Raw genomic sequence first — 27423 nt, forward strand, 5'->3', positions numbered from 1 at the left:
TTTACTATTCTTTCTACACATCGGGATGGTTTGTTCCTGCAACCGCAATAAGGATTCTTTAAAATACAGCCAGCTCTCCTGGACCCCTTTGCCCTTCATGTTATTCTCCCAGGGAATCCTGCCCATCTGTTCCCTGAGGGAGTCCAAGTCTGCTTTTCTGAAGTCCAGGGTTCGTATTCTGCTGCTCTCCTTTCTTCCTACCAAAGAACCAGAGAGGCAAACTGCCACTCCGGGTCAGAGCCCCAGACATGCCGCTTCTATGATGAGCTGCATGCCATTCTAGGGGGTGCCCCTACAATTACCCCACCCCTGTTCTTCCCTCCTCCCCAACCCCTCCCGGGCTACCTTGGCAGTTATCCCCCCATTTGTGTGATGAATTAATAAAGAATGCATGAATTTGAAACAACAATGATTTTATTGCCTCTGCAAGCAGAGATCAAAGGGAGGAGGGGAGAGCGGTTGACTTACAGGGAAGTAAAGTGAACCGGGGGGGAGGAGGGGAGGGTTCATCAAGGAGAAACAAACAGAACTGTCACACCGTAGCCTGGCCAGTCATGAAACTGGTTTTCAAAGCTTCTCTGATGCACAGCGCGCCCTGCTGTGCTCTTCTAACTGCCCTGGCTGCGTGTAATCAGCCGCCAGGCGATTTGCCTCAACCTCCCACCCCGCCATAAACGTCTCCCCCTTACTCTCACAGATATTGTGGTGCGCACAGCGAGCAGTAATAACGATGGGAATATTGGTTTTGCTGCGGTCTAACCAAGTCAGTAAACTGCGCCAGCGAGCTTTTAAATGTCCAAAGGCACATTCTACCACCATTATGCACTTGCTCCGCCTATAGTTGAACTGCTCCTTACTACTGTCCAAGCTTCATGAGCCGTGGGCGCAAGGGGTAGGCTGGGGTAGGTGCAAGCGCGCAGTGCTGCTGACTGGGAGAGCAGCCTGAGGCAGAAGCCTCCAGCTGGCATGATATTCCAGGCAAGACTGAATCTCCATTAGATGAAACTTAAAGAAGAGAATGACCTGGAGTCATTCCCATTTTTGTCCAGGCGCCCCCGACCGACCTCACCGAGGCCGGCCAAGAACACCCATGTCTGCCCAGGCGCCCCGACCAACCTAACTGAGGTCAGTCAGGAGCACCCATGGGACGACAACGACGATGGCTAGCAGTCATATTGCACCGTCTGCCATCCACAAGGCAAGGGGATGCTGCTGTGTGGCACTGCAGTACCGCGTCTGCCAGCAGCACCCAGGTGACGTACGGTGACAGTGAGCTGAGCGGGCTCCATGCTTGCCATGGTATGTCGTCTGCACGGGTAACCCAGGAAAAAAGGCGAGAAACGATTTTTTGCCATTGCTTTCATGGAGGGAGGAAGGGAGGGGGGGCCTGGCGATATGTACCCAGAACCACCCGCGACAATGTTTTTGCCCCATCAGGCATTGGGAGTGCAACCCAGAATTCCAATGGGCGGCGGAGACTGCGGGAACTGTGTGATAGATACCACAATGCAACGCTCTGAAAGTCGACGCTAGCCTCGGTACTGTGGACTCACTCCGCCGACTTAATGCGCTTAGTGGTGGGGACACACAATTGCCTGTATCAAATCGATTTCTAAAAAATCGACTTCTATTAAATCGAACTAATTTCGTAGTGTAGACATACCCTTAGTGTGCACTGATCTTCCCAGGTGACTGAACAGCGGCTAGGTGAGAACAACTGCGGTACAGTCCGAGTCATTTGTACCACCTGGGAGCTGTGATCGACTGAACTGGCCTCATCCCTCCATGTCACAAAGGTGTGAGGCCCTTGGAGATACATTTGGTCCCACCTACAATGTAACTGAAGCGCTGCGGGCAGGCCCCGCCTCCCTGGGAGTGCAGCTTTTGAGAAAACACAGAGGGGCTAATGACCTGAAAGAGCCTAGGCAGCTGAAGCAAAGGGCTGCTGTTCAGGAGCTCTGGATTCAATCCTGGCTCTGCCACAGACTTCCTGTGTGCCTCAGTTCCCCACAGCAACACAGGAGCCAGCCTATCTACCGTCGCTCCTCTTCCCACGCCTCACGTCTAGCTTGGCTGCAGAACCTGTGGTCGCAGGAAACCACGGGCTGGAAGGGACCCACAGGAGCGCAGGACACTCTGCGTGCTCTCCTCACCATCCTTGTCCTCTCAATCTCCAGATCTGTGGGGTCGCAGATTATTTTAGGAAGGTGCATGCAGCAGGGGATGGGTGAACATACAGATGGGCCCCTATGGGCAGGCTCTGCAGGGCCTCCGTGTGTGCGACTCGGGCCTGGTGCCTTGGCTGCCTGAGCAGTGCTGAGCCATCTAGGCACACGCCTCAGTTCCTGGGGAGGAGCAGGGACACTGGTGCCTTCCAAGGGCCCCAGGCTAAACAGACCAGCAGGGCACCCAGAGGGCAATGCAACACATGTAATGCATACGGGGTCTGGGTCACTCAGATCACTGTCCCTAAGGGCACAGACGCTGCTGGTCCCCTCCAGCCACTACAGTCCCCCCATAGACTCTTCTTCCCAGTTTGTCTCAGTCATTCTTAAAATCCTAGGTGGTTCCAGGCCTCTGGGGTGCAGACAGGGCCGAGACAGCTGGTGGGGAGGGGCTGCTCGCTTTGTGACGGGTATGGGTGTATATCTTTGGGGGGATCAGTAGTTTCAGGACAATTACTGGTCTGCGGGGATAACTGGCTTTGGGGGGATTCATTTGTGGGGGGTAAATGGCTTTGTGGGTGAGGAATGGTCTGTGTGGGCTCACTGGTTCTGGGAGAATGGCTGGCTTCGGGGAGACGTAGGGTGTCTCTGGGTGTTCGTAGGGTGGTTCTGGGGGTACGTAGGGTGGCTCCAGGGGGGAGACTGGCTCAGGGGGTAGGTAGGGTGGCTCTGGAGGTATGTAGGGTGGCTCCAGGGGGGCGACTGGCTCAGGGGGTATGTAGGGTGGCTCTGGAGGTATGTAGGGTGGCTCCAGGGGGGCGACTGGCTCGGGGGGTATGTAGGGTGGCTCTGGAGGTATGTAGGGTGGCTCCAGGGGGGCAACTGGCTCAGGGGGTATGTAGGGTGGCTCTGGAGGTACATAGGGTGGCTCCAGCGGGGCGACTGGCTCTTGCAGGACAGGGAGAAGGACAGGTGCGAGTTTGGTGGCAGCAGCAGGAGACGGGAGGGGCACGATCTGTGGTGGCAATATCTCCTCAGGCATCTTCTTCTCCTCGGGCTCCAGGAACCCCGTGTTCTCCAGGATCCACTCCAGAAAGGGCTGGGTAGAGGTGTAGAGGCCCAGCTTGTAGGCCTGGGCACAGTCTTGGCCCCAGCTGGTGATGCCAATCACATAATACCGGGATGTGACCTCATCTTTGCACATTAAGGGTCCCCCACTGTCCCCCTGCAGAAAGAGGGAAGGAGTGTTACTGAGGGCTTGTGACCATCTCCAACTCCTTAGCACCAGCTGCAGCCCCTCAGGCCCAAGCAGCCCTGAGATCTACAGAGCTCAGCTCTCCCCCAGCCCTGTGCTCATTTCTGGGGGAGGGGGTGTTAATTGGGGGGCAGGGCCATTGCTGGCTGGGGACAGGCTGGTGATGCCCAAGGAGGGCGGGGGGAGAGGGGCTAGTGCTGGGGTGGGGGCTGTGCAGTGAGAGGGTGCCGGCCTACGTACCTGGCAGCTGTCGATGCCTCCTTGCTTGTACCCTGCACACAAGTTGTTACTAGCGATGGCCCCGTTGTACCAGCGGCTGCTGTTACAGGTCGTGATATCAAGGAGCTGCACCTTGGCTTCCTGCAGGATGTCGGCAGTGTCCACGGCTGCAGGCAAGGAGAGGGTTTCAGCTCTGTCCCTGTTCATCCAGCCCAGATCCCGCCCTCAGCTCTGCCCCTCCCTTCTGTGCCCTTGCGTCCCCCTCCCCTCCCATGGCGCCGTGTCTCAGTGCCCCAGCACAGGTCAGGTCTGGCTCCTGGACTTCTCCCCGTGGAGCCCCGGGGACTGTCATTCTGACTCCTGCTCCAGCAGCTAGGGCCCAAAGGCAATGGCCGGAGGGGGGTGGGGGGTGGCAGCCTAGGCCCCTCGCAGTCACTGTCCTATTCCCCCTCCCATTGCCATGAGTAAACCGTCACATCATCACTGTTTGGTCACCCCAGGGATGGCACGCCTCCCAGCCATGGCACCCAACAAGCCCAGATCCGACTGCCCACCCAGACCCACACAGGGCAGCTGGGGATTTTAGTGATTGTTCCCAGCTCTTTCTCCCCACCGCGGCTGGGGGAAGGTGAAGACGTGACTCTAACTCTTGAGGCTGCTGTGAGATCTGTGCTCATTCGCCTCTCCTCACTAATGGGCCACAACGCCTCGGCCCCGCTGCCCAGAAAGCCTGGCTTCTGCTTCACAGGCTTCCTCCGTGTGGCTGACGGCGTCACTGCTCCCCAGGCGCATAGGTGCTCTTGGCGGTGTCTGGCACCAGTTCTGCGGAGGACCTTGAAGTGGGCTGGGCCCGCCAAGGTAGCCATGCCGTGAGGGGGGAGGGATAGCTCAGTGGTTTGAGCATTGGCCTGCTAAACTCAGGGTTGTGAGTTCAATCCTTGAAGGGGCCATTTAGGGATCTGGGGCAAAAATCTGTCTGGGGATTGGTCCTGCTTTGAGCAGGGGGTTGGACTAGATGACCTCCTGAGGTCCCTTCCAACCCTGATATTCTATGATTCTATGATTCTATGATAGCATGAGGTAGAGATGTGGGCGTACGTGAACGGTGCCTGATGCATGTTGAGGCTGAACGCGTGTCGCTCCGTGCAACAAGTGGTGACAGCCCAGCCTGGCTCACAGCGCCCGGAGTACCGCAGCCAGGTCGGTTTGGTGTAGCTGAACGGGAGTGTTTGTGGCCACGGCTGTCCTTGTGTCCAGGCTGAATGGGGCGGTCAAAGGATGCTGGCTACTGTGATGCTGTGAGAGTAGCTCCCATCCATAGAGGGCTCCAAGCCCTCTGCCTGCCAGCTTTGGCTTCAGCCTCCCCGCTGGTGCTCTCTGGTCTGGACGGGGGTCGTTGTGACTGTGGGTGCAGAGCTTGATGGGACAGCGCCAGGGCAGCGGGACAGTTACCCATCACCACTGTCTGTGAGCGTGCTCACCGGCAGCAGCGGAGCTATTCTCAGGCTTTCCATCACCCCCTGCTAGGTCTCCAAGGCAGGTCACTGGGCCAAGGTCCTGCCGTTAAATCCCACTGGCAGATGAAGCCGAAGGTGCTGTCTAAGCAGGAGGCAGCCATCCGCCAGAGCTGTGTCCCCTGCAGGCAGGGCCTCACTGGGCCATGCCGTGCAGCTATTAAGCAAAAAAGACAGAAACTCCCTGCCCCAGGGATAATAACGCTGTTATTGCTATTTATGTGTACGGTGAGAGTGCCTAGGCGGGCCAGACCCAGCTCCCGGCCCCACTGCCAGGTGCTGTTCAAACGCAGTCCCTGCCCCAGGAGCTCACCCTCTAAGACCAAAAGACAACAGGTGGCTTCAGGGAGAGCAGTGAGACGACGCTGGTCAGCAGGACGAGCCAAGAGGCCAGCTCCCCCGCTACCTAGCTGATGTTGAGGGTTTTCAGGCCTTCTGGTAGAGGAGAGGTTTGATCTGCTGTCAATTGGCAGGGCGGGAGGGTTGAAGAGAAAAGGGGAACTAGAGAAGGTAACAATTGTTTTCACACTAAGCTGTACTCCCGGCACGTCGGCCTCCCAACAACCTATACTCTGCTGGCTGACAGATTTCTCTGTCCCAGTCATTCGTCTGAATCCCTCCACCATTTATTTGTCTCCCCTCTAAGGCAAACAGTCCCAGTCTCTCTTCACAGATCTGCTGGTTCTTGGCCCGTTTCTGAATTTCCCTCCCTCCCAACCCAGTGACTGGTATAGCACATTGTGCCCGGAGGAGGGCGTTCCAGTTGCTGTGCTAACAGTCCAGTTACGTGCTGTCCGATACCGTATGCACCCGAACAGCTCGTTTGTGGCTGCTGCACATTGAGCAGAAGTTTCACTGGGCTGCAGGCCCCTGTGCTCTGTGGTTACAGTTACGTTAGAACCCAGCAAGGCATGAGCTGGTCTAGTTAGTCCTTCCCCCGTGCGGCGCCCAGCACTGAATTCCATCCGCCTTCGTGCTGCCCATGCCCCAGCCGGCTCCGGTCCCTCTGACGGGCCTCACTGTCTTCTCTGGAACTGACTGTGTCGGCTGCAAGACTTGCCCCCTTGCTGCACAGCCCCCTTTCCAGAACCTGCCCCAGTCCTGGTACAGCTCCCTGGGCCCCGCTGCTCACCTTCTGCCGGGGTGAAAGGTGCTCGTCTCTTAGCCAGTTTCTCGCCCAAGGCAGCACTTGGCCTCTCCCCCCAGGACTGGCTGACTTTCCCTAACACCCTCTCCAGAGGACCCCATCAAAGGCCTTTGTAAAGTCCAAATAAATCAACTGGTTCCCCATTATCCATTATTTTAGTGTCACACAGAAAGAATGTGACTAGACTGGAGAGGTGCGCTTTGCTGTGTAGAACCTACAGAGGAGAAAGCAAAGACACTGGGGAAACGGGGTGATGCTCTATGGGCAGGTTATTGCAACAATGCGACTGACGAGCCGGGGCTAGGCGCTGCAGCCGCCAGATGCAGGTAGGAGGCAGCCCCAGTTGAGTAGGGGCTGGTGCAGATGATGACATGGCACCTCCTCGCCTGCCCCGCCCGTCCTAACCAGACTTGTGGTTTCCGGTCAGTAGATGTGAGCTGGGAGAGGCACATCACTCATTGCTCTCTTTGTGAAGAGCAGCACCCCGATAGCTTTTCTGCAGGCTCTGTTAGAAGTAGCTGTCACGTGTTCAGTCAGTCCCCTGGCTAATTCTGCTCCAGCCCACAAAGGCCACCGAGCGGCGCAGACAGAACTGCTCTCTGACATGGGACCAAGTTCCCAAAAGTCACCATCTGGGAGGACTCCAGTCTCCATGTGGACAGTACCTCAGAAACAACAGCCCCAAATCTCTTCTCCAAACCCTCCGCCTCGGGTTTCTCACAGGTTCCAATAGCCCTTCCCCATGGCTCCATTGCAGCACTCTGCCCTTTGGCACATTCCCTGCCTGCAGGGCCGTCCCTAGGGGTTGTGGGGCCCGGGGCAGAGGTGATGGATCTATCTCTTCTGGGACCGACTGTGCCGGCCAATCACACCGGCCCACGGGGCCCCCCAAAGCGCGGGGCCCAGAGCGGTTGCCCCGATTCACCCTACCCAATGGATGGCTCTGCCTGCGCGAGCGTCTTGCTCCCAGACGTACTGTTTAACCTGGCCCCCGACTGACCAGCACGATCCTCTCCAGCCAGCTCCTCCCTGAGCAGTGGGACACCCCTGACAGACAAGGGGGTGGAAAGGGGATTTTCTAACTCTGGCCACCCTAACCCCCGTCACAGCCCAGCTCCTTTCACATAGGCTCTTTGTGCAGCCTGTTCGGAAGCTAACAGCACCTGCTGGCCCGCTTGGCAGATGACTGTGCCCAGAGCAAAATGCCCAGTGCCGACTCCTGACCAGCTGGGAGCTTGTCCGGTTCCTGGCATGTTAGGGGCTCAGTAGGATGCGGTACTGCAGGATGGCACCGTACAGGAACCCCCTGGTGTCACTGCCATGCAAATTCACCCTGATGGATACATGGACCATGAATGATAACACCCCCCACCACCAACGGCTGCAGCTGCATGCCACTGCCCAGCACTGTGTGTCACCTACACCTGTGCAGAGCAGGTGACAAGTATTCTCAGCCCAGCAGTCGCCATTCACACCACGGGGGTAGCTGGCCAGGTGTAAGCAACAGCTCAGGTGCCGTGCCAGGCGGAGCCTGCCTCTCTGTCCATAGGGGAGGAGTAAGTGAGCCCCACCCACAGGGCTGCTGGCAGTGTGGGGCAGGAGGGGCGTACAATGCATTTTCCAACCCCTGTGAGTGCCCCCATTCATAACTGCAATGCATGCGTGTGGCCATGAGGGTATCTGCATGTGTGGTGCCCGTACGTGTATTTGCGTGTGCATCCCCATGCGACTAGCTGCGTGTGTGTGTCCCCATGTGTGTCTGATCTAGGGCAGCCCAGCTGTAAGGGCTGGGTCCGTCTCTCTCCTAGACCCCCCGGGGTAAGAAGGTGGCACCCGCGCACACAGCCCCTCACTGTTCTGGGTGGTGGTGCCCCAACCGCTGATGTAGCAGGGGGAGAAGGTGGTGACAGCCATGAGTGCGCTGGGCAGGCAGGCTGGCTGTGTGAGGTCATCAAAGGTCACAGGGCGGTCAAGCTGGATGAGGGCGATGTCATTTGTCTCCTTGCGTGGATTGTACTCCTGGTGCAGCACGGCCCTGTGCACTGAGCGGATCTGCACCAAGTCTGACAGGTGGGACAGCTCTGAGATGCCAGTCACAATCCTCCACCGAGCCAGGACCCTAGACATGCACGCACAGCTGGGTTAGTGCATAGATCCAGGCCTGCGGACCCCTAACACCCACCGTACGTCACACACACACAGCTGTGTTAGTGCACAGACCCGGGCACCCCAACCCCTAACACCCACCGTATGTCACACACACACAGCTGGGTTAGTACACAGACCCGGGCACCCCAACCCCTAACACCCACCGTACGTCACACACACACAGCTGGGTTAGTACACAGACCCGGGCCCAATGGTTCCATAACATCCACTGCACGTCACACACACACAGCTGGGTTAGTGCACAGACCCGGGCACCCCAACCCCTAACACCCACCGTATGTCACACACACACAACTGGGTTAGTACACAGACCCGGGCACACACACACACACAGCTGGGTTAGTGCACAGACCCGGGCACACACACACACACACACACAGCTGGGTTAGTGCACAGACCCGGGCACACACACACACAGCTGGGTTAGTGCACAGACCCGGGCACACACACACACACACAGCTGGGTTAGTGCACAGACCCGGGCATACACACACACAGCTGGGTTAGTGCACAGACCCGGGCACACACACACACACACACACACAGCTGGGTTAGTGCACAGACCCGGGCACCATGGATCCTAAACACCCACCGTACATCACATGCACACAGCTGATTACTGCACAGACCCAGCATCACAAACCCCTAACACCCACCGTATGTCACACACACACATACACACACACACATACCTGGTTAGTGCACAGACCTGGGCTCCGTGGATCTGGAACACCCACCGTACGTCACACGCACAGCTGGTTAATGCACAGATGTGGGTCCCACAGACCCATAACACCCACCATATGCCACATACATAGAGCTGGGTTAGTGCACAGAGCTACAGACGTGGGGCCCACAGATCCATAACATCCACTGTATGTCACACACAGACTGGGGTCTGTTGGTGTTACAAGTGAGATTGAACCTGGGATCTCTGGAGCTAAATGCATGAGCTGAAAGCCACATGGCCCTTAGCTAGGGTTACCATTTTTTAAATTAACAAAAAGAAGACACTCCAAGGGCCCCCGCCCCCACCCCAACTCCGCCCCTTTCCCAAAGCCCCCGCCCCAACTCCGCCCCCTCCCCTGAACGCTCCGCCCTCTGCTCCTCCCCCTCCCTATTTTTCTGGACATGTCCGGCTTTTTGGAATTGACGACCAAAAAGCCGGACATGTCCGGGAACATCCGGACGTATGGTAACCCTACCTTAGCGAAGGCTGTAGCAGACTCATTAATCTCTAAGTCATCTCGGTGCCACTAGAGGGCAGAGAGCACCACCCCCAGGAGGTGTGTGGGCTACACACGCACAGCTGGTTAGTGCACAGACCAAGACTATTTTTGACACACTAGCTCAATCAGAGCTACCCTGCGTACGTCTCCTCGAGCTGGGACTCCCTCCCCAGCGTCAAGGGTAGATGGATCCTTGGAAAGAGACAGCCTGTTTTGATTTAAAGACTCCAACTGATGGAGAATCCACCACATGTCGGTTCTTCCAGTGGATCATTGCCCCACTCACACAGCTGCACCATATTTTTAGTTTCAATTTCCATTTCCAGCTACTGGGGCACCATCCCTTGGGCACTTTGCTAAACCTAATGACAGTGAATAACGACTGTTTAATTGGGACAGTATAAATATGCGCTCTGTTCAAAGGGGCTGCATTTAGCTAGTTGGGAGGGAAATGGGAATGTCCTGCATTTTTATGAACTATTTGTAGGACTCCATACCTGTCACCGTGGTATTGCTACGCAGTGGGTGCAGCAGGGTTAAAATGCTGCACCTGGGACAAAGCAGGAGACACAAGGTGTTTTGTCGGGGTGGTATGAATGGATTGTTAGGGACTGGCTGGGACCAGCCCATATAGGGACTAGGGACTAACCTAGTGAGGATGGCTTTAAACTAGGTTTGATGGGGGCAGGTGACAAAAGCCCACAGGTAAGTCAAAAACATGGAGACCTGGGAGAAGGGCCGGAATCGGGGGGGGATGGGCCGTTACAGCTGGGATAAGGGAGAGACAAGAGAGAACACAGGGGGGAAATCAAATCAAATCTTAAGTGTCTGATAACTAATGTGAGAAATATGGGGAATAAGCAGGAAGAACTAGAAATGCTAGTTAATAAACACAACTATGACGTAGTTGGCATCACAGACTTGGTAGGATAATACACAACTGGAATATTGGTATAGAAGGGTACAGCTTGCTCAGAAAGGACAGGCACGGAAAAAAGGGAGGAGCTGTTGGACCGAGGCTGAGATGGAAATAGGAGACAGACCTGTTGAACGTCTATGTTTAAGGATAAAAGGGGTAAAAAATAAGGGTGATGTCATAGGCTCTGACTCCGTGGGTGCCACCCACCAGCCAGTGGTTCTGGACCCCGGGGCTGGACACTGATTAGCTATTTGGTGGCCTTGGGGCTAGCCGCAGGTCAGTTGTTTGGGGCCCTGGGGCTGACCACAGATCAGCAAGCGGCTGGCAGGAGGCACTCGGGAGAGGAAAGGGGGCGGAGAGGAGCAAGCAGCAGGTGGGTGGGTGGTAGCCCTTGGGGGAGGGGGCGGAGAGGGTTGGGAAGAGGCAGAATGAAGGCAGGGCCATGGGGGACAAGCCCACGTGGGAGCAGGGCTTGGGGCGGAACATGGGTGGAGCACCCACTGCCCTGGGAAAAACAAAAGTTAGCACCTGTGGTGATGTCATGGTAGAGGTCTACTACAGGCCACCTAACCAGGAAGAAGAGGTGGATGATGCTTTTTATAAACTAACAAAATCATCCAAAGCACAGTACTTGGTGGTGATGGGGGACTTCAACTACCCAGACATGTGTTGGGAAAATAACACAGCAGGGCACAGATTATCCAACAAGTTCTTGGAATGTATTGGAGACAATTTTTATTTCAGAAGGTGGAGAAAGCTACTAGGGGAGAGGCTGTTCTAGATTTGATTTTAACAAATAGGGAGGAACTGGTTGAGAATTTGAAAGTAACAAAGGCAGTTTGGGTGAAAGCAATCATGAAATAGCAGTGTTAATGATTCTAAGAAATGGTAGGAGGGAAAACAGCAAAATAAAGATAAGGGCTTTCAAGAAGGTGACTTTAGCAAACTCAGGGAGTTAGTAGGTAAGATCCCATGGGAAGCAAGTTGTCACGGAGTGTGGGGGGACACAAGGCCCTGCACCCCCGGCTTTCTGCGATTCACCATGACTCTCAGCCAGCCAGTAAAGCAGAAGGTTTATTTAGACGACAGGAACACAGTCCAAGACAGGTCTTGCAGGTACAGACAACAGGACCCCCCCCAGTTAGGTCCATCTTGGGGTCCCAGGGCCCCACAGCCCCACTGGGGGATCAGAGTCCCGTCTGGGCTCCACTCCATTACACCAGCCAGCTCCTGACCACTCCAACTCCCTCCAGCCTCTCCTCCAGCCTCTCCCGGCTCCTCCCCCAGCCTTTGTCCAGTTTCCTGGGCAGAGGTGTCACCTCGCCTCCAACCCCCTTCCTGGGTTCTCACATTACATGTTCAGGTATCTTCCCTCAACGCCAGTCTCCCATCCCCCAATGCAGACCGTCCCAGCCAACCTCCCCACTCAGCATTCAAAGACCACATTAAGAACAGTCCCAGTTCGTCACACAAGTCTAAGAGGAAAAACAGTTGAAGAGAGTCGGCCGTTTTTTCAAAGACACGTTATTAAGAGCACTAGAGCAAACTATCCCACTCCATAGGTAAGTTAAAAAGTATGGCAAGAGACCACCCTGGCTTAACCAGGAGATCTTCAATGATCTGAAACTCAAAAAAGAGTCCTAAAAAAAGTGGAAACTAGGTCAAATTACAAAGGAGGAATATAAACAAGTAACACAAGTATGTAGGGACAAAATTAGAAAGGCCAAGACACAAAACAAGATTAAATTAGCTAGAGACATAAAGGGTAACAAGAAAACATTCTACAAATACATTAGAAGCAAGAAGAAGACCCAGGACAGAGTAGGCTCATTACTCAATGCAGGGGAGGGAAACAATAACAGAAAATGTGGAAATGGCAGAGGTGCAAAATGACTTTCTTGTTTTGGTTTTCAAAAAGTTTAGTAGCGATTGGACATCGAACATAGTGAATGCCAATGAAAATGAGATAGGATCAGAGGCTAAAGCAGGGAAAGAACAAGTTAAAAGTTACTTAGACAAATTAGATGTCTTCAAGTCACCAGGGCCTGATGAAATCATAGAATATCAGGGTTGGAAGGGACCTCAGGAGGTCATCTAGTCCAACCCCCTGCTCAAAGCTGGCCCAATCCCCAGACAGATTTTTGCCCCAGATCCCTAAATCCCCTCAGCCCACGGTTCTGACCCTCACTGAGGCCATGTCCGCATGGGTGGAGTGTGTCATTCAGAAAATGTGTTGTCATGACTTAGCCTCCAGTGTAGACCGAGGGGCAGGCGACAGTGAAAGCTTCTTAGCTGGTCGTGGCTAATCTGGGGCACCCCTTTCTAAAACGATCCACTTCCCCAAGGCAGGCATGGCCTGTGTGCAGAACCGCAGCGCCTGGCAGCACGTCTCATGTGAACAATGAAAGAGGTGCAGCACACAGGGAAAGGGGTGGCCCCAGATCCACACCCTTCCCCTCGCCCTCTTTGTGCAGGCTTGAGGGGAGAGAGAGACCCAGCAGCCCACAGCTAGCGGAGCGTCAGATCTACAGTAAAGGTGAGTGAGGAGCTCCGCCCCGTCTCACTCGCCAAGGCACCCAGCCGTTCCCCCAGTACTGGGCCCGATGCCATTCACCATTTTCATCAGTGCTCTGGTAGTGAATATCAAATCGCTGCTGGTACAACTTAGGGATGACCCAGAGATGGATGGGGTGGGAAATAATGATGAGCTGTACAGAGCGATCAGGATCGTTTGGTCAACTGGGCCCATTCAAACAACATACATTTTAATACAGCCAAATGGAAAGTTATGCACCTAGGAACAAGAAACGCAGACCACAGCTACAGAATGGGGCCTGTGACACTGAACAGGATTTAGGGGTCATAGTGGACAAGTAATTGACCATGAGCTCCCAGTGTGACACTGTGACAAAAGGGCTACTGTGATCTTTGGATGTATAAACTGGGGAGAAGTGAGTAGGAGCTGGGAGAGGATTTTACTTCTGTTTGCAGCGTTGGTGAGTCCCATGCAGAACGCTGCATTCAGTTCTAGTGCCCACATTTGAAAAAGGATGTTGAAAAATTGGAGAGGGTGCAGACAAGAGCCACGGAAGTGATTCAAGGGCTGTAGAAAATGCCTGACAGTGAGAGACAGACAGAGCTCTGTCTGCTCAGCTTAGACTGAGAAGTGACTTAAGTACAGTGCATAAAGGCCTGCATGGAGAGAAAGTACCAGGCAACGACACCTATTCAATCTAGAAGAGAAAAGCAGAACAAGAACTAGTTGCTGGAAACAGAAGCCAGACAAATTCAAATGAGAAATTAAGCCCAAATATTCAACAATGAAGGCGACTAAGGACTGGAACAAACTCCCAAGGGCAGTGGTGGATTCTCCATCTCTCAGTGTCTCCAGATCCAGACTAGATACTTCTGGAAAATGTTTTAGCCGAACCCAAGTTATTGGACTCAATACAGGGGGTCGGACTAGAGGTTCTAATGGTCCCGTCTGGCCTTACATTCTATGGATCAGCTGCTCAAGCGCCCCAAGCGTCTTCCAGCCCCCCCGTCTCCCTAGGGTCCTGGCACAGACTGCCCCCGTCTCACCTTCTCTTGGCTTTGAAGCAGTGAGCTGCTGTGAGGACCCAGCGAGTGCTGATGAGGGACCCACCACATGAATGCCGGGGGCCCATTTGGGTGGGGATCTGGATGCTGACGAGCCAGGGCCAGGCCCCGGGCAGAGCATCTACGCCACCCACGATCCGCATCCCGCCGTAGCCAGACACCAGGGGGCGGCGCCCACAGCCTGCGGAGAAGATCAAAGACAGGTTGAGAAGATCCCGTCTGTGTGTGAAAAGTAATGGCTGGGCTGTGTGAGACTGAAGGGACCCATCGAGGGCATGAAGGAAATACACAGACCCCCAAGCAGTTCCCCAGAGCCGTTTCCACTCCCCTGACAGCAGAGACGGAGTCAACAAAGAACCCAGAGGTCAGACATGCCCCCCCACCCGAGTCCTGCCAACCCACAGCCCCCTGCTACCCCTGCCCTGGGCTCCATGCCCCCCAGCTCTGCCAACACCCCTCAATCCAACCCACAGCCCCCTGTTACCCCTGCCCTGGGCTCCATCCCCCCCAGCTCTGCCAACACCCCTCAATCCAACCCACAGCCCCCTGCTACCCCTGCCCTGGGCTCCATGCCCCCCAGCTCTGCCAACACCCCTCAATCCAACCCACAGCCCCCTGTTATCCCTGCCCTGGGCTCCTTCCCCCCCAGCTCTGCCAACACCCCTCAATCCAACCCACAGCCCCGTGCTACCCCTGCCCTTAGCTCCATCCCCCCCTGCTCTGCCTACACCCCTCAATCCAACCCACAGCCCCCCGCTACCCCTGCCCTCGGCTCCATCCCCCCCAGCTCTGCCAACACCCCTCAATCCAACCCACAGCCCCGTGCTACCCCTGCCCTCAGCTCCATCCCCCACTGCTCTACCTACACCCCTCAATCCAACCCACAGCCCCCCACTACCCCTGCCCTGGGCTCCTTCCCCCCCCAGCTCTGCCAACAACCCTCAATCCAACCCATATTCCCCTGCTACCACTGCCCTCGGCTCCATCCCCCCAGCTCTGCCAACGCCCCTCAATCCAACCCACAGCTCCTGTTACCCCTGCCCTGGGCTCCATCCCCCCCAGCTCTGCCAACACCCCACAATCCAACCCACAGCCCCCTGCTAACCCTGCCCTGGGCTCCATCCGCCCCAGCTCTGCCAACACCCCTCAATCCAACCCACAGCCCCCTGCTACCCCTGCCCTGGGCTCCATCCCCCCCAGCTCTGCCAACACCCCTCAATCCAACCGACAGCCCCCCGCTACCCCTGCCCTGGGCTCCATCCCCCCAGCTCTGCCAACACCCCTCAATCCAACCCACAGCCCCCCCCCCCTGCTACCCCTGCCCTGGGCTCCTTCCCCCCCAGCTCTGCCAACACCCCTCAATCCAACCCACAGCCCCCTGTTACCCCTGCCCTGGGCTCCATCCCCCCCAGCTCTGCCAACACCCCTCAATCCAACCCACAGCCCCCTGTTATCCCTGCCCTGGGCTCCTTCCCCACCAGCTCTGCCAATACCCCTCAATCCAACCCACAGCCCCGTGCTACCCCTGCCCTTAGCTCCATCCCCCCCTGCTCTGCCTACACCCCTCAATCCAACCCACAGCCCCCGCTACCCCTGCCCTCGGCTCCATCCCCCCCAGCTCTGCCAACACCCCTCAATCCAACCCACAGCCCCGTGCTACCCCTGCCCTCAGCTCCATCCCCCACTGCTCTACCTACACCCCTCAATCCAACCCACAGCCCCTGTTACCCCTGCCCTGGGCTCCATCCCCCCCAGCTCTGCCAACACCCCTCAATCCAACCCACAGCCCCCTGCTAACCCTGCCCTGGGCTCCATCCCCCCCAGCTCTGCCAACACCCCTCAATCCAACCCACAGCCCCCTGCTACCCCTGCCCTGGGCTCCATCCCCCCCAGCTCTGCCAACACCCCTCAATCCAACCGACAGCCCCCCGCTACCCCTGCCCTGGGCTCCATCCCCCCAGCTCTGCCAACACCCCTCAATCCAACCCACAGCCCCCCCCCGCTACCCCTGCCCTGGGCTCCTTCCCCCCCAGCTCTGCCAACAACCCTCAATCCAACCCACAGCCCCCTGTTACCCCTGCCCTGGGCTCCATCCCCCCCAGCTCTGCCAACAACCCTCAATCCAACCCACAGCCCCCTGCTACCCCTGCCCTGGGCTCCATCCCCCGCAGCTCTGCCAACACCCCTCAATCCAACCCACAGCCCCCTGCTAACCCTGCCCTGGGCTCCATCCCCCCCAGCTCTGCCAACACCCCTCAATCCAACCCACAGCCCCCTGCTACCCCTGCCCTGGGCTCCATCCCCCCAGCTCTGCCAACACCCCTCAATCCAACTGCCACCCCCCCGCTACCCCTGCCCTGGGCTCCATCCCCCCAGCTCTGCCAACACCCCTCAATCCAACCCACAGCCCCCCCCCCCGCTACACCTGCCCTCGGCTCCATCCCCCCCAGCTCTGCCAACGCCCCTCAATCCAACCCACAGCCCCCTGCTACCCCTGCCCTGGGCTCCTTCCCCCCCAGCTCTGCCAACAACCCTCAATCCAACCCACAGCCCCCTGTTACCCCTGCCCTGGGCTCCATCCCCCCCAGCTCTGCCAACAACCCTCAATCCAACCCACAGCCCCCTGCTACCCCTGCCCTGGGCTCCATCCCCCCCAGCTCTGCCAACAACCCTCAATCCAACCCACAGCCCCGTGCTACCCCTGCCCTCGGCTCCATCCCCCCAGCTCTGCCAACGCCCCTCAATCCAACCCACAGCCCCGTGCTACCCCTGCCCTGGGCTCCTTCCCCCCCAGCTCTGCCAACACCCCTCAATCCAACCCACAGCCCCGTGCTACCCCTGCCCTCGGCTCCATCCCCCCCAGCTCTGCCTACACCCCTCAATCCAACCCACAGCCCCCTGTTACCCCGCCCTAGTCTCCATCCCCCGCACAAGGGCCTGGAGGGAGTGAAAGATGCTCAGATGAATTAGTCTGAGGCAAGGGCGACCCCTTGTGGCCAGTTGGAAACGATCTCTGAGTTCCCAGGAATTCCTCACTTCTGGGGCTGGGGCCTGCTGGATACTAACGGGACCAGCCTAGACCCTCTGATGGCAGGGCCGGCTCCAGCATTTCTGCCGCCCCAAGCAAAAAAAAAAAAAAAAGCCGCGATCAGCGGCGGCAGTTCAGCGGCAGGTCCTTCGCTCCTAGAGGGAGTGAGGGACCTGCCGCCCCCAAATTGCCGCAGGTGCCGCCCCTCTCCCTTGGCCACCCCAAGCACCTGCTTGTTAAGCTGGTGCCTGGAACCGGCCCTGTCTGAAGATGTCTCTACCCTGCTGCCTCCTCCATTGCCCTATGGGCAAAAGCCTCAGCCCCCCAACACCTCCCTCTCTGCTCCCCTCCACGTCCCCCTCCCCCCCCGTAAGGGAAGGTCTTGGCCTCCCTGCCTCTTCTCCTGCAGGGAACTGCCCCTTGAGAGCATGGGCGGGGCTGGGGCTCTCCCAGGGAGTGCGTCTGGGCACCGGTGCATGGGCAGGCCCCACCATGGGGCTGTGCTCATGGCATGAGTGGGGGCAGGAGCCACGCCACCTCCATGGGAGCCCCCCTCACATAGGTGCTGGAACTAAGGGTGCGAGGGGGGCTCCAGCACCCCCTGAGTTGAAGTGGTTTCCATTACATACAGGATTTACAGCTTGGTTCAATGGCTCTCAGCACTCCCACTGTACAGCCCCTGCCCCCACAGCCTGCTCACGCTTCGAGCTGTATCCCTGCGTCGCCAGGAGCAGCAGGGGCAGGAGCCCCAAGGGCAGCCAGGCCAGGGACCCCATCGCCAGGCGTGGCTCCCGGGCACCATTGTGACATCATGAGGCCTCCCCTTGGGCTGACATAGCCACATTCTCCCACGTGTTGCTAGGAGACGGTTGGAACGAGCTGGACTTTGCCTCCCCGAGGGGCTGGGCCAAGCTGAGCCAGCCTGGAGGAGAAGCCAGGGGTACAAGCCATCCTGGGATGGGGGAGCTAAGCAGGCCGGAGGGCAGGGTCATAGATTTTTTTAAGGCCAAAAGGGACCATTAGGTCATCTTGTCTGACCTCCTGCAGGACCCAGACCAGACTCTGTTACCCAGTTACCCCATATGATGAAGTGGGAATTTTCTCTAATACTTTCATTAAGCCAAGGCATGCCTCAGTTTCCCTGTGTGTGTGTGTTGCATTGCTACCTGCCCCTGGAACAGCGCAGGGACAGGCGAGAGTGTGTGTCACCAGCAGGCTGGGTGGAATGACTGGGTTTTTAAGGAACTGGTTGAACCTGACCCAGACCTCCAGGGGATCCAGCAAGACAAAGAGACCCCGCCCCAGTGACTGAACGATCAACACCTAAGAGCAGGAGACCCTGGCAAGAGGGATGTGAACTGAACTGTAATCAGGCCTGCCCTCACCTGGGAACTGAGGGAAGGAAGGAAGTCAGCGAGAGCACCGGAGCCTGAAAATGGAGCTTGCCACAGCTTGGCTGGTGAACTGCACTGGGCTGATCAGAATGGACCATGCTTTGCATGTCTCTGTGCTGACCTAAGGACTCACAGCGCTACGTTCCCGCTGACTAATAAACCCGACTGTTTTGAAAATGCTGCTTGTGTGTCACTGCAAATATCTGCTAGGCTGCATTCGCCCTGAAGCTCGGACAAGTCTCTGCTGAGGTCTGTCTCAGCTCGAGTCGCTGGGCAGAGCTCACGGTGTGAAGCAGGAGGGCTGAAACCCCAGAAGTTTAGTCTAAGGGGGACGGGGCTGTGTGGCTCACCCTGTGGGGGTTCCTGTTCCTGAGGCGTAGCACCAAGCCTGTGGAACTGTGAAACCCTCTCTTGATGCGTTTGGCTAAAGCATCTTCCAGAAAGGCATCAGTGTCCAGCTGTCCCGCAAGGACTCAAAAGCATGAATCCCAACCTCGGGGCAGGCTGTTAGGAACCAGGGCACAAATCCCAGACTGGCCGTGAGTGCTAGATTTTTATTTCACCAACCAATTATCCAGTGTAATCTGCTCAGACACCATAACAGCTGTAACATGGAGTCACCGCCAGTCCCCTCGGTATGCCGATCTGTCTGCTACCCATGTGAGCCTGCCTTAGGGCTTGTCTACTCTGGTACTTTACAGCGCTGCAACTTTCCCGCTCGGGGGGTGAAAAAACACCCCCCTGAGCGCAGCAAGTTACCGTGCTGTAAAGTGCCAGTGTAAACAGTGCCCCAGCGCTGGGAGCTGCGCCCCCCGTGGAGGTGGGTTTTTTAGAGCGCTGGGAGAGCTCTCCCCCGGCGCTCTGCCGTGACTACACAAGCCACGTTAAAGTGCTGCCACAGTGTAGACTGGCCCTTGGTGATAGATGGTCCCTTAGGCCAAATCTCACAGCAATATTCAGGTCACTCTGTCCCAAAAGGCTGGTCACTCACCCCAGATCCAGTGCACTTTAGATCTCACACCCCAGACAACACCAGTGTAGCCAATTGTATAATAAACTATCTAAAGATTTATTAACAGGCAAAGGAAGCCAGAGAGTTATTTACAAGGTTAAAGCAGATAGACATATGCACACAAATGAGTTACAAACTTAAGTTTCCAAAAAGTAATAGATGTTTCTATGATAAGCAAGCTCTATGTGTCCTTTAGGGCTAACTCAGGGTAAGCAGTGGGGATTTTTGCTTATGCCTGTCATGGGTTGTTACCCCTGAGGTGCAGTCTGGGAGCCGTGGGAATTGCTGTGCCTCTCTAAGACACACAGCTGGGCTGGGGACACAGACATCCTTGCCCAGGCCCTGTTATCACCCAACATGGCAGCAGGTGGTGTCACTCACCCAAACTGGGCTACCTAAGTGCCAACAGCAGACACCAGGCAGTTTCCCAGGCATGCATCCCCCTTCTGGAGTATAAACCCCACATGACACCATTGTGCACTGCACAGGGATTTATACAGTATAAGCTCATTAATATGTCTACCCCCCTCCCTCAATGTGGAGAGGAATAAGCACAATACACTTGCGTTAAACCATGCTGAGATTTTCTCCAGACACTTCAGGAAAAGTCATACTGGTTTAAATTAAAACATAAACCAGTTTATTAACTACAAAAGGATAGATTGTAAGTGATTATAAGTGATAGCAAACAGATCAAAGCAGATCACCTAGTAAATAAACAAAACTGAAAACTAAGCCAAAGATAATAGAAAGATAGGATATGAATTAGCAAATTCTCACCCTGGCTGATCATAGAATATTTGGGTTAGAAGAGACCTCAAGAGATCATCTAGTCCAACCCCCTGCTCAAAGCAGGACCAACACCAACTAAATCATCCCAACCAAGGCTTTGTCAAGCCGGGCCTTAAAAACCACTAAGGATGGAGATTCCACCACCTCCCTAGGTAACCCATTCCAGTGCTTCACCACCCTCTTAGTGAAAAAGTGTTTCCTAATAGCCAACCTAGACCTCCCCCACTGCAACTTCAGACCATTGCTCCTTGTTCTGTCATCTGCTACCACTGAGAACAGCCAAGCTCCATCCTCTTTGGAACCCCCCTTCAGGTAGTTGAAGGTTGCTATCAAATCCCCCCCTCACTCTTCTCTTCTGCAGACTAAACAAGCCCAGTTCCCTCAGCCTCTCCTCGTAAGTCATGTGCACCAGCCCCCTGATAATTTTCATTGCCCTCTGCTGGACTCTCTCCAGTCTGTCCACATATCTTCTGTAGTGGGCGGCCCAAAACTGGATGCATTACTCCAGATGTGGCCTCATCTGTGCCGAATAGAGGGGAATAATCACTTTCCTTGATCTGCTGGCAATGCTCATACTAATGCAGCCCAATATGCCGTTAGCCTTCTTGGCAACAAGGGCACACTATTGACTCATATCCAGCTTCTCGTCCGCTGTAATCCCCAGGTCCTTTTCTGCAGAACTGCTGCTTAGCCAGTCAGTCCCCAGCCTGTAGGGGTGCATGGGATTCTTCCGTCCTAAGTGCAGGACTCTGCATTTGTCCTTGTTGAACCTCATCAGATTTCTTTTGGCCCAATCCTCCAATTTGTTTAGGTCACTCTGGACCCTATCGCTACCCTCCAACATATCTACCTCTCCCCCCAGCGTAGTGCCATCTGCGAGCTTATTTAGGGTGCAATCTATCCCATCATCCAGATCATTAATAAAGATGTTGAACAAAACTGGCCGCAGGACCAACCCCTTGGGCACTCCGCTTGATACCGGCTGCCAACTAGACATTGAGCCATTGATCACTACCTGTTGAGCCCGACAATCTAGCCAGCTTTCTATCCACCTTATAGTCCATTCATCCAGCCCATACTTCTTTAACTTGCTGGCAAGAATACTGTGGGAGACCGTATCAAAAGCTTTGCTAAAGTCAAGATATAACACGTCCACTGCTTTCCCTATATCCACAGAGCCAGTTATCTCATCATAGAAGGCAATCAGGTTGGTCAGGCATGACTTGCCCTTGGTGAATCCATGTTGACTGAACCTGATCACCTTCCTCTCCTCCAAGTGCTTCAAAATGGTTTCCTTGAGGACCTGCTCCATGATTTTTCCAGGGACTGAGGTGAGGCTGACTGGCCTGTAGTTCCCCGGTTTCTCCTTCTTCCCTTTTTTAAAGATGGGTACTATATTTGCCTTTTTCCAATTGTCCGGGACCTCCCCCAATCGCCACAAGTTTTCAAAGATAATGGCCAATGGCTCTGCAATCACATCAGCCAATTCCCTCAGCACCCTCGGATGAATTAGATCTCCTCAGCCAACTCCTTTAGGATTCTTGGGTGCAAGTTAACCAGGTCTGCTGATTCAAAATTGTTTATCCCTAAGTAGCTATTGTCTAACATTCTCCTCAATTACTAATGGACTAGAAAGTCCTTCTTCATCCTCATGTGATACTAGTACATCGTCCTGCTTCTCTCCAGACAAACCACAGTAGTATTTATTGAACACTTCTGCCTTTGTTGCATCATTATCAACAATTTTACCATCTCCATTTAGCAATGGCCTATACCATTGCTAGGATTGCTTCTGTTCCTAATGTCACCCTTCTGCCAGGTAGAGTCACAGCTACAAGGGCCGGGTTCAATATCTAGGGGTTCCTCTTAACAATACAGCACAGACCCAGCTCAAGCTCCCACCCAGTAACCTGGGAAAATTAACCACTACCTGGGTGCCTCTAAGCAGCGATACCGCCCCTCTCGCAAGCACTGAGTCTGTGTATAGCAAAGGAGACCTTGAATAAAAGGGGAAAGAGTCGCAGCATTGATTTGGGAAAACGTCACAACCATGACGGGGGAGGGATAGCTCAGTGGTTTGAGCATTGGCCTGCTAAACCCAGGGTTTTGAGTTCAATCCTTGAAGGGGCCACTTAGGGATCTGGGGCAAAATCAGTACTTGGTCCTGCTAGTGAAGGCAGGGGGCTGGACTCAATGACCTTCAAGGTCCCTTCCAGTTCTAGGAGATGGGATACCTCCATTAATTATTATTATGAGTCAGAAGCATATGACGATGAGCAAATACCCACCCCAGTGTATATTGGGCAGTGTCCTTTGCCTCAGTTTCTCACCTTGCCCTGTACAAGGCCAACAAACAAATGGTTCTTTAACACACCACGCCCCTGTCCCTCCACACCCCACTCACAGCTGCTGTCCTGGTCCAGCGAAGACCCAGAGTCCAGAGTTATGTTCACATAAGTTCACCTCCTACTCCTGGGGTGGGGGGCAGGGCATCGAGCGATACCTCAGCTGCTGCTGCCACCAATGCACCCAGCTCACCTTTGCTGCCATTTCCTCTGCTGTGGTCACCACTGCGCTGTTGGTCACGCGCCATCACTGGCCATTGCACTCCACTGCTTCCCGCCTCTCTATTGCAACCAGTCCGCAATGCCAGCCCGGCTTGAGGGCCACTGCAGGGCAGCGTTTCAGTGACAGTGGCTGTCCAGCCGGCACGGGCAGTGAGGTTCCCCCACCCACTGGAATTGCTGAGCGCTGGGGTCAGTACTAAGCCTTAGGCCTTGTTCTCAGCGATTTCACCTCCAGCGATCACCTCACAGAACTGCCGACTCTCAGCTGGGGTTAATCAGCTCTGGCTGGAAACAGAGGAGAGGAGAGGAGAAGGGTCAAATGGTGTCTAGGGCTCTTGGGCAGCACCCCCTGCCAGAAACACCTTCTTCCCACCCTCGCTCCTTCACTGGGATTTGCCATCCCTACCCCCTGCTTAGCGAGTGAGGTTCAGTGGAAGGTGACCCCCTCAACCAGTTCGGCTGCCCTTGACTTATACCATCAGGATATCAACATTTCATTACCCTGCGTTCAGTACTAAAGTGATTTGTAACCCAGCATCAGCCAAACTTGATCACTGGCAAAGCAGCTCCCTCTGCTGAATTCCTAGGCAGAGTCTGTTCCCAAAGACTTTCCCCCTAGCTCATCACTAGATGTCAGGGGACAGCTCAGTCAGACCCTGCTTGCATTAATATACTTAAAAACTCCTTTTTATTGTCCTTAGTTTTATCAGCCAAGGATTTTTCCCTGAAGTCTGTAGCTTCCCTTATCAATTTTCTATGCTTCAGAATGTCTAATTTATATCAAGTGCTGGCTACTTCCCATTATTTCCATTTGTTTCCCCTCCCCATGTCCCCATTGCTGCCTTCACTTCACCACCAAACCCAGATAGACTTTTAGCCAAAGTTAGCCTTTCGCCATTGTGGAATTGTGGCTTTTGAGCTGTCTAATAAACTTTTCTTAAAGAACGCCCAGTTTCATTTACAATTTCTTCTAGTACATTTTCCCTCTGAGTCAAATTTGCTCATAACGTTCCTCAGATTTGAGAGAGAGAGAGAGTGCATGTGCGCGCGCAATTCCCAGGATGCCTTGGGGAAAAGAGCGAGACTTCCACTGCTTGGGGATACAGGGCGCGCATGTGGTGGGCTCTGTCTTGCAGGGGAGCTGGGATCCTGGTCTGGGGAGCTCTGTCCAAGCCAGGAACAGCTGCTAAGCTGCTGCTAGGAAGCCAGGAGCTGCTGCTGAAAGTCTGCAGGGAGCCATGGAGGGTGTTGCTGGGCTGGGCTTCCCCGAAGCCAGGGCACAGACCGCTGCTGTACCCAGAGCTGCCTGAGCCGGGCCTGCAGTGCAGGCAGTGGGAGTAACCACCACCCTTGTTGTTTGGGAATGTGCTTGCAGAGGGCGGGGGACAGTGACGGGGCTTCAAGGGGTTGCCTGAGTCTGAGAAGAGACCAAGTGGTCTCATTGTCTCACCAGAATCCAGAGTTACTGACCTCCAGCTATAACAACTCCTGGCTCCAGCGGGGCTGTGCAGCTTGGAGTGAGCCCAAGTTAGACTCGCTCTGCCCCTTGTTGCTTTGGCTGGACCAAGGGAGCCCGGGCCCCAGCTCCGAGATCCTCACGCACCCCACACACGTGTCTAGAGCTCTGACATGCAGCGGCGCGCACTCAGGGGTGGGGTGACTGGTGCCAGTGTAAATGCAAATTGGTTACGTTTAATTTACTGCTGCAAACTGCATTTATTAATTGATTTATTGACATGCCCCCTGCTGATTTCAATGGGTTGTGACATTTGAATTACTCTCAGGCTGGTATATGCTGGTCTCGGTTCATGCTAATCGAAGAGTGCAGGTTGATTATAATCGGTACTTCTGAGTCAGCCCCATTACCTAGGTCAGCTCTTACCCTGCAGGCCCCAGCCAGGCCAGTGAGTGTGTGCAGGCCCCAGGCCAATGAGTGCGTGCAGGCCCCAGCCAGGCCAGTGTGTGTGCAGGCCCTACACCAGACCAGTGAGTGTGTGCAGGCCCCAGGCCAATGAGTGTGTGCAGGCCCCATGCCAGGCCAGTGATTGTGTGCAGGCCCCAGGCCAATGAGTGTGTGCAGGCCCCAGGCAGGCCAGTGAGTGTCTGCAGGCCCCAGGCCAATGAGTGTGTGCAGGCCCCACACCAGGCCAGTGAGTGTGTGCAGGCCCCACGCCAGGCCAGTGATTGTGTGCAGGCTCCAGCCAGGTGGAGGAACTGCCAAGAGTCATTTCCTTGACAAGTAAAAGGGCTGCAGCAGAGGGGTGGATAGAGGATCCCACCTAGCACAATCAGCACTGGGCTACTGGGGATCTCCTCTACTGTCAACATCACAGGAGAGCGTTGCCTGCTCCTGAGTAACCCAGAGAGGAAAGGGGGGTTATATATAACTGGTTGGGATTGGCCTCTGTGTACCCATATTGAGTCATGAGGGTTTCTTCAGGTATGTTAGCAACAAGAAGAAAATCAGGGGAAGTGTGGGCCCCTTACTGAATGAGGGAGGCAACCTAGTGACAGAGGATGTGGAAAAAGCTAATGTACTCAATGATTTTTTTTGCCTCTGTCTTCACAAACAAGGTCAGCTCCCAGACTGCTGGACTGGGCAGCACAGCATGGGGAGGAGGTGACCAGCCCTCTGTGGAGAAAGAAGTGGTTCGGGACTATTTAGAAAAGCTGGATGAACACAAGTCCATGGGGTTGGGTGCGCTGCATCCGAGGGTGCTAAAGGAGTTGGCGGATGTGACTGCAGAGCCATTGGTCATTATCTTTGAAAACTCATGGCAATCGGGGGAGGTCCTGGATGACGGGAAAAAGGCTAATGTAGTGCCCATCTTTAAAAAAGGGAAGAAGGAGGATCCGGGGAACTGCAGGCCAGTCAGCCTCACCTCAGTCCCTGGAAAAATCATGGAGCAGGTCCTCAAGGAATCAATTCTGAAGCACTTAGAGGAGAGGAAAGTGATCAGGAACAGTCCGCATGGATTCACCAAGGGCAAGTCATGCTTGACTAACCTAATTGCCTTCTATGAGGAGATAACTGGGTCTGTGGATGAGGGGAAAGCAGTGGATGTGTTATTCCTTGACTTTAGCAAAGCTTTTGATACGGTCTCCCAAAGTATTCTTGCTTCCAAGTTAAAGAAGTAAGGGCTGGATGAATGGACTATAAGGTGGACAGAAAGCTGGCTAGATTGTCGGGCTCAACAGGTAGTGATCAATGGCTCCATGTCTAGTTGGCAAGTGGTTTCAAGTGGAGTGCCCCAAGGGTCGGTCCTGGGGATGGTTTTGTTCAATATCTTCATTAATGATCTGGAAAATGGCGTGGATTGCACTCTCAGCAAGCTTGCAGATGACACTAAACTGGGAGGAGTGGTAGATACGCTGGAGGGTAGGGATAGGATACAGAGGGACCTAGACAAATTAGAGGATTGGGCCAAAAGAAACCTGATGAGGTTCAACAAGGACAAGTGCAGAGTCCTGCACTTAGGACGGAAGAATTCCATTCACTGTTACAGACTAGGGACCGAGTGGCTAGGCAGCAGTTCTGCAGAAAAGGACCTAGGGGTTACAGTGGACGAGAAGCTGGATATGAGTCAACAGTGTGGCCTTGTTGCCAAGAAGGCTAACGGCATTTTGGGCTGTATAAGTAGGGGCATTGCCAGCAGATCGAGGGACGTGATCATTCCCCTCTATTCGCCATTGGTGAGGCCTCATCTGGAGTACTGTGTCCAGTTTTGGGCCCCACACTACAAGAAGGATGTGGAAAAATTGGAAAGAGTCCAGCGGAGGGCAACAAAAATGATTAGGGGTATGGAGCACATGACTTATGAGGAGAGGCTGAGGGAATTGGGATTGTTTAGTCTGCAGAAGAGAAGAATGAGGGGGGATTTGATAGCTGCTTTCAACTACCTGAAAGGGGGTTCCAAAGAGGATGGATCTAGACTGTTCTCAGTGGTAGCAGATGAGAGAACGAGGAGTAATGGTCTCAAGTTGCAGTGGGGGAGGTTTAGGTTGGATATTAGGAAAAACTTTTTCACTAGGAGGGTGGTCGAGCACTGGAATGGGTTCCCTAGGGAGGTGGTGGAATCTCCTTCCTTAGAGGTTTTTAAGGTCAGGCTTGACAAAGCCCTGGCTGGGATGATTTAGTTGGGAATTGGTCCTGCTTTGAGCAGGGGGTTGGACTAGATGACCTCCTGAGGTCCCTTCCAACCCTGATATTCTATGATTCTATGATCACTGGTCCATAGGCAACTACCTGCTTCCAGACCAGGGATTAATTCATCTGTACATGTCACAGTGAGGTCCAAAGTAGAACTTCCTCATGGCAGGTGCTATACTTTTGGTATTAGAAAATTATATCTATAACTTTTAGAGACTACTACTGGCTGCACAAGGCCTCCAGCCTGTCTTTCAAATTGCAGG

General features: G+C 54.8%; 1 protein-coding gene across 1 annotated transcript; it reads right to left on the bottom strand.

The window, feature by feature from the left end:
• Positions 1-455: 455 nt before the first annotated feature.
• Positions 456-18330, bottom strand: ACR (acrosin). The gene is made up of 5 exons (XM_042860008.2): positions 17946-18330; positions 14200-14398; positions 8154-8419; positions 3661-3806; positions 456-3390 (listed from the first exon to the last, which is right to left on the bottom strand). The coding sequence occupies exons 1-5, from the start codon at positions 18019-18021 to the stop codon at positions 2560-2562; spliced, it is 1518 nt and encodes a 505-aa protein (XP_042715942.2). The 5' UTR covers positions 18022-18330; the 3' UTR covers positions 456-2559.
• Between the last annotated feature and the right edge of the window lie 9093 nt (positions 18331-27423).

The sequence above is a fragment of the Chrysemys picta genome, chromosome 1, assembly GCF_011386835.1.
Source record: "Chrysemys picta bellii isolate R12L10 chromosome 1, ASM1138683v2, whole genome shotgun sequence".
NCBI lineage: Eukaryota > Metazoa > Chordata > Testudines > Emydidae > Chrysemys > Chrysemys picta.

Coding starts and splice junctions, on each gene's coding strand:
- ACR (XM_042860008.2), bottom strand. CDS start 18,021: ATGGGGTCCCTGGCCTGGCTGCCCTTGGGGCTCCTGCCCCTGCTGCTC. Junction 8,420..14,199: donor TGCTTCAAAGCCAAGAGAAG/GTGAGACGGGGG, acceptor GTGCATGTCTAG/GGTCCTGGCTCGGTGGAGGA. Junction 3,391..3,660: donor GAGGCATCGACAGCTGCCAG/GTACGTAGGCCG, acceptor CTCTTTCTGCAG/GGGGACAGTGGGGGACCCTT.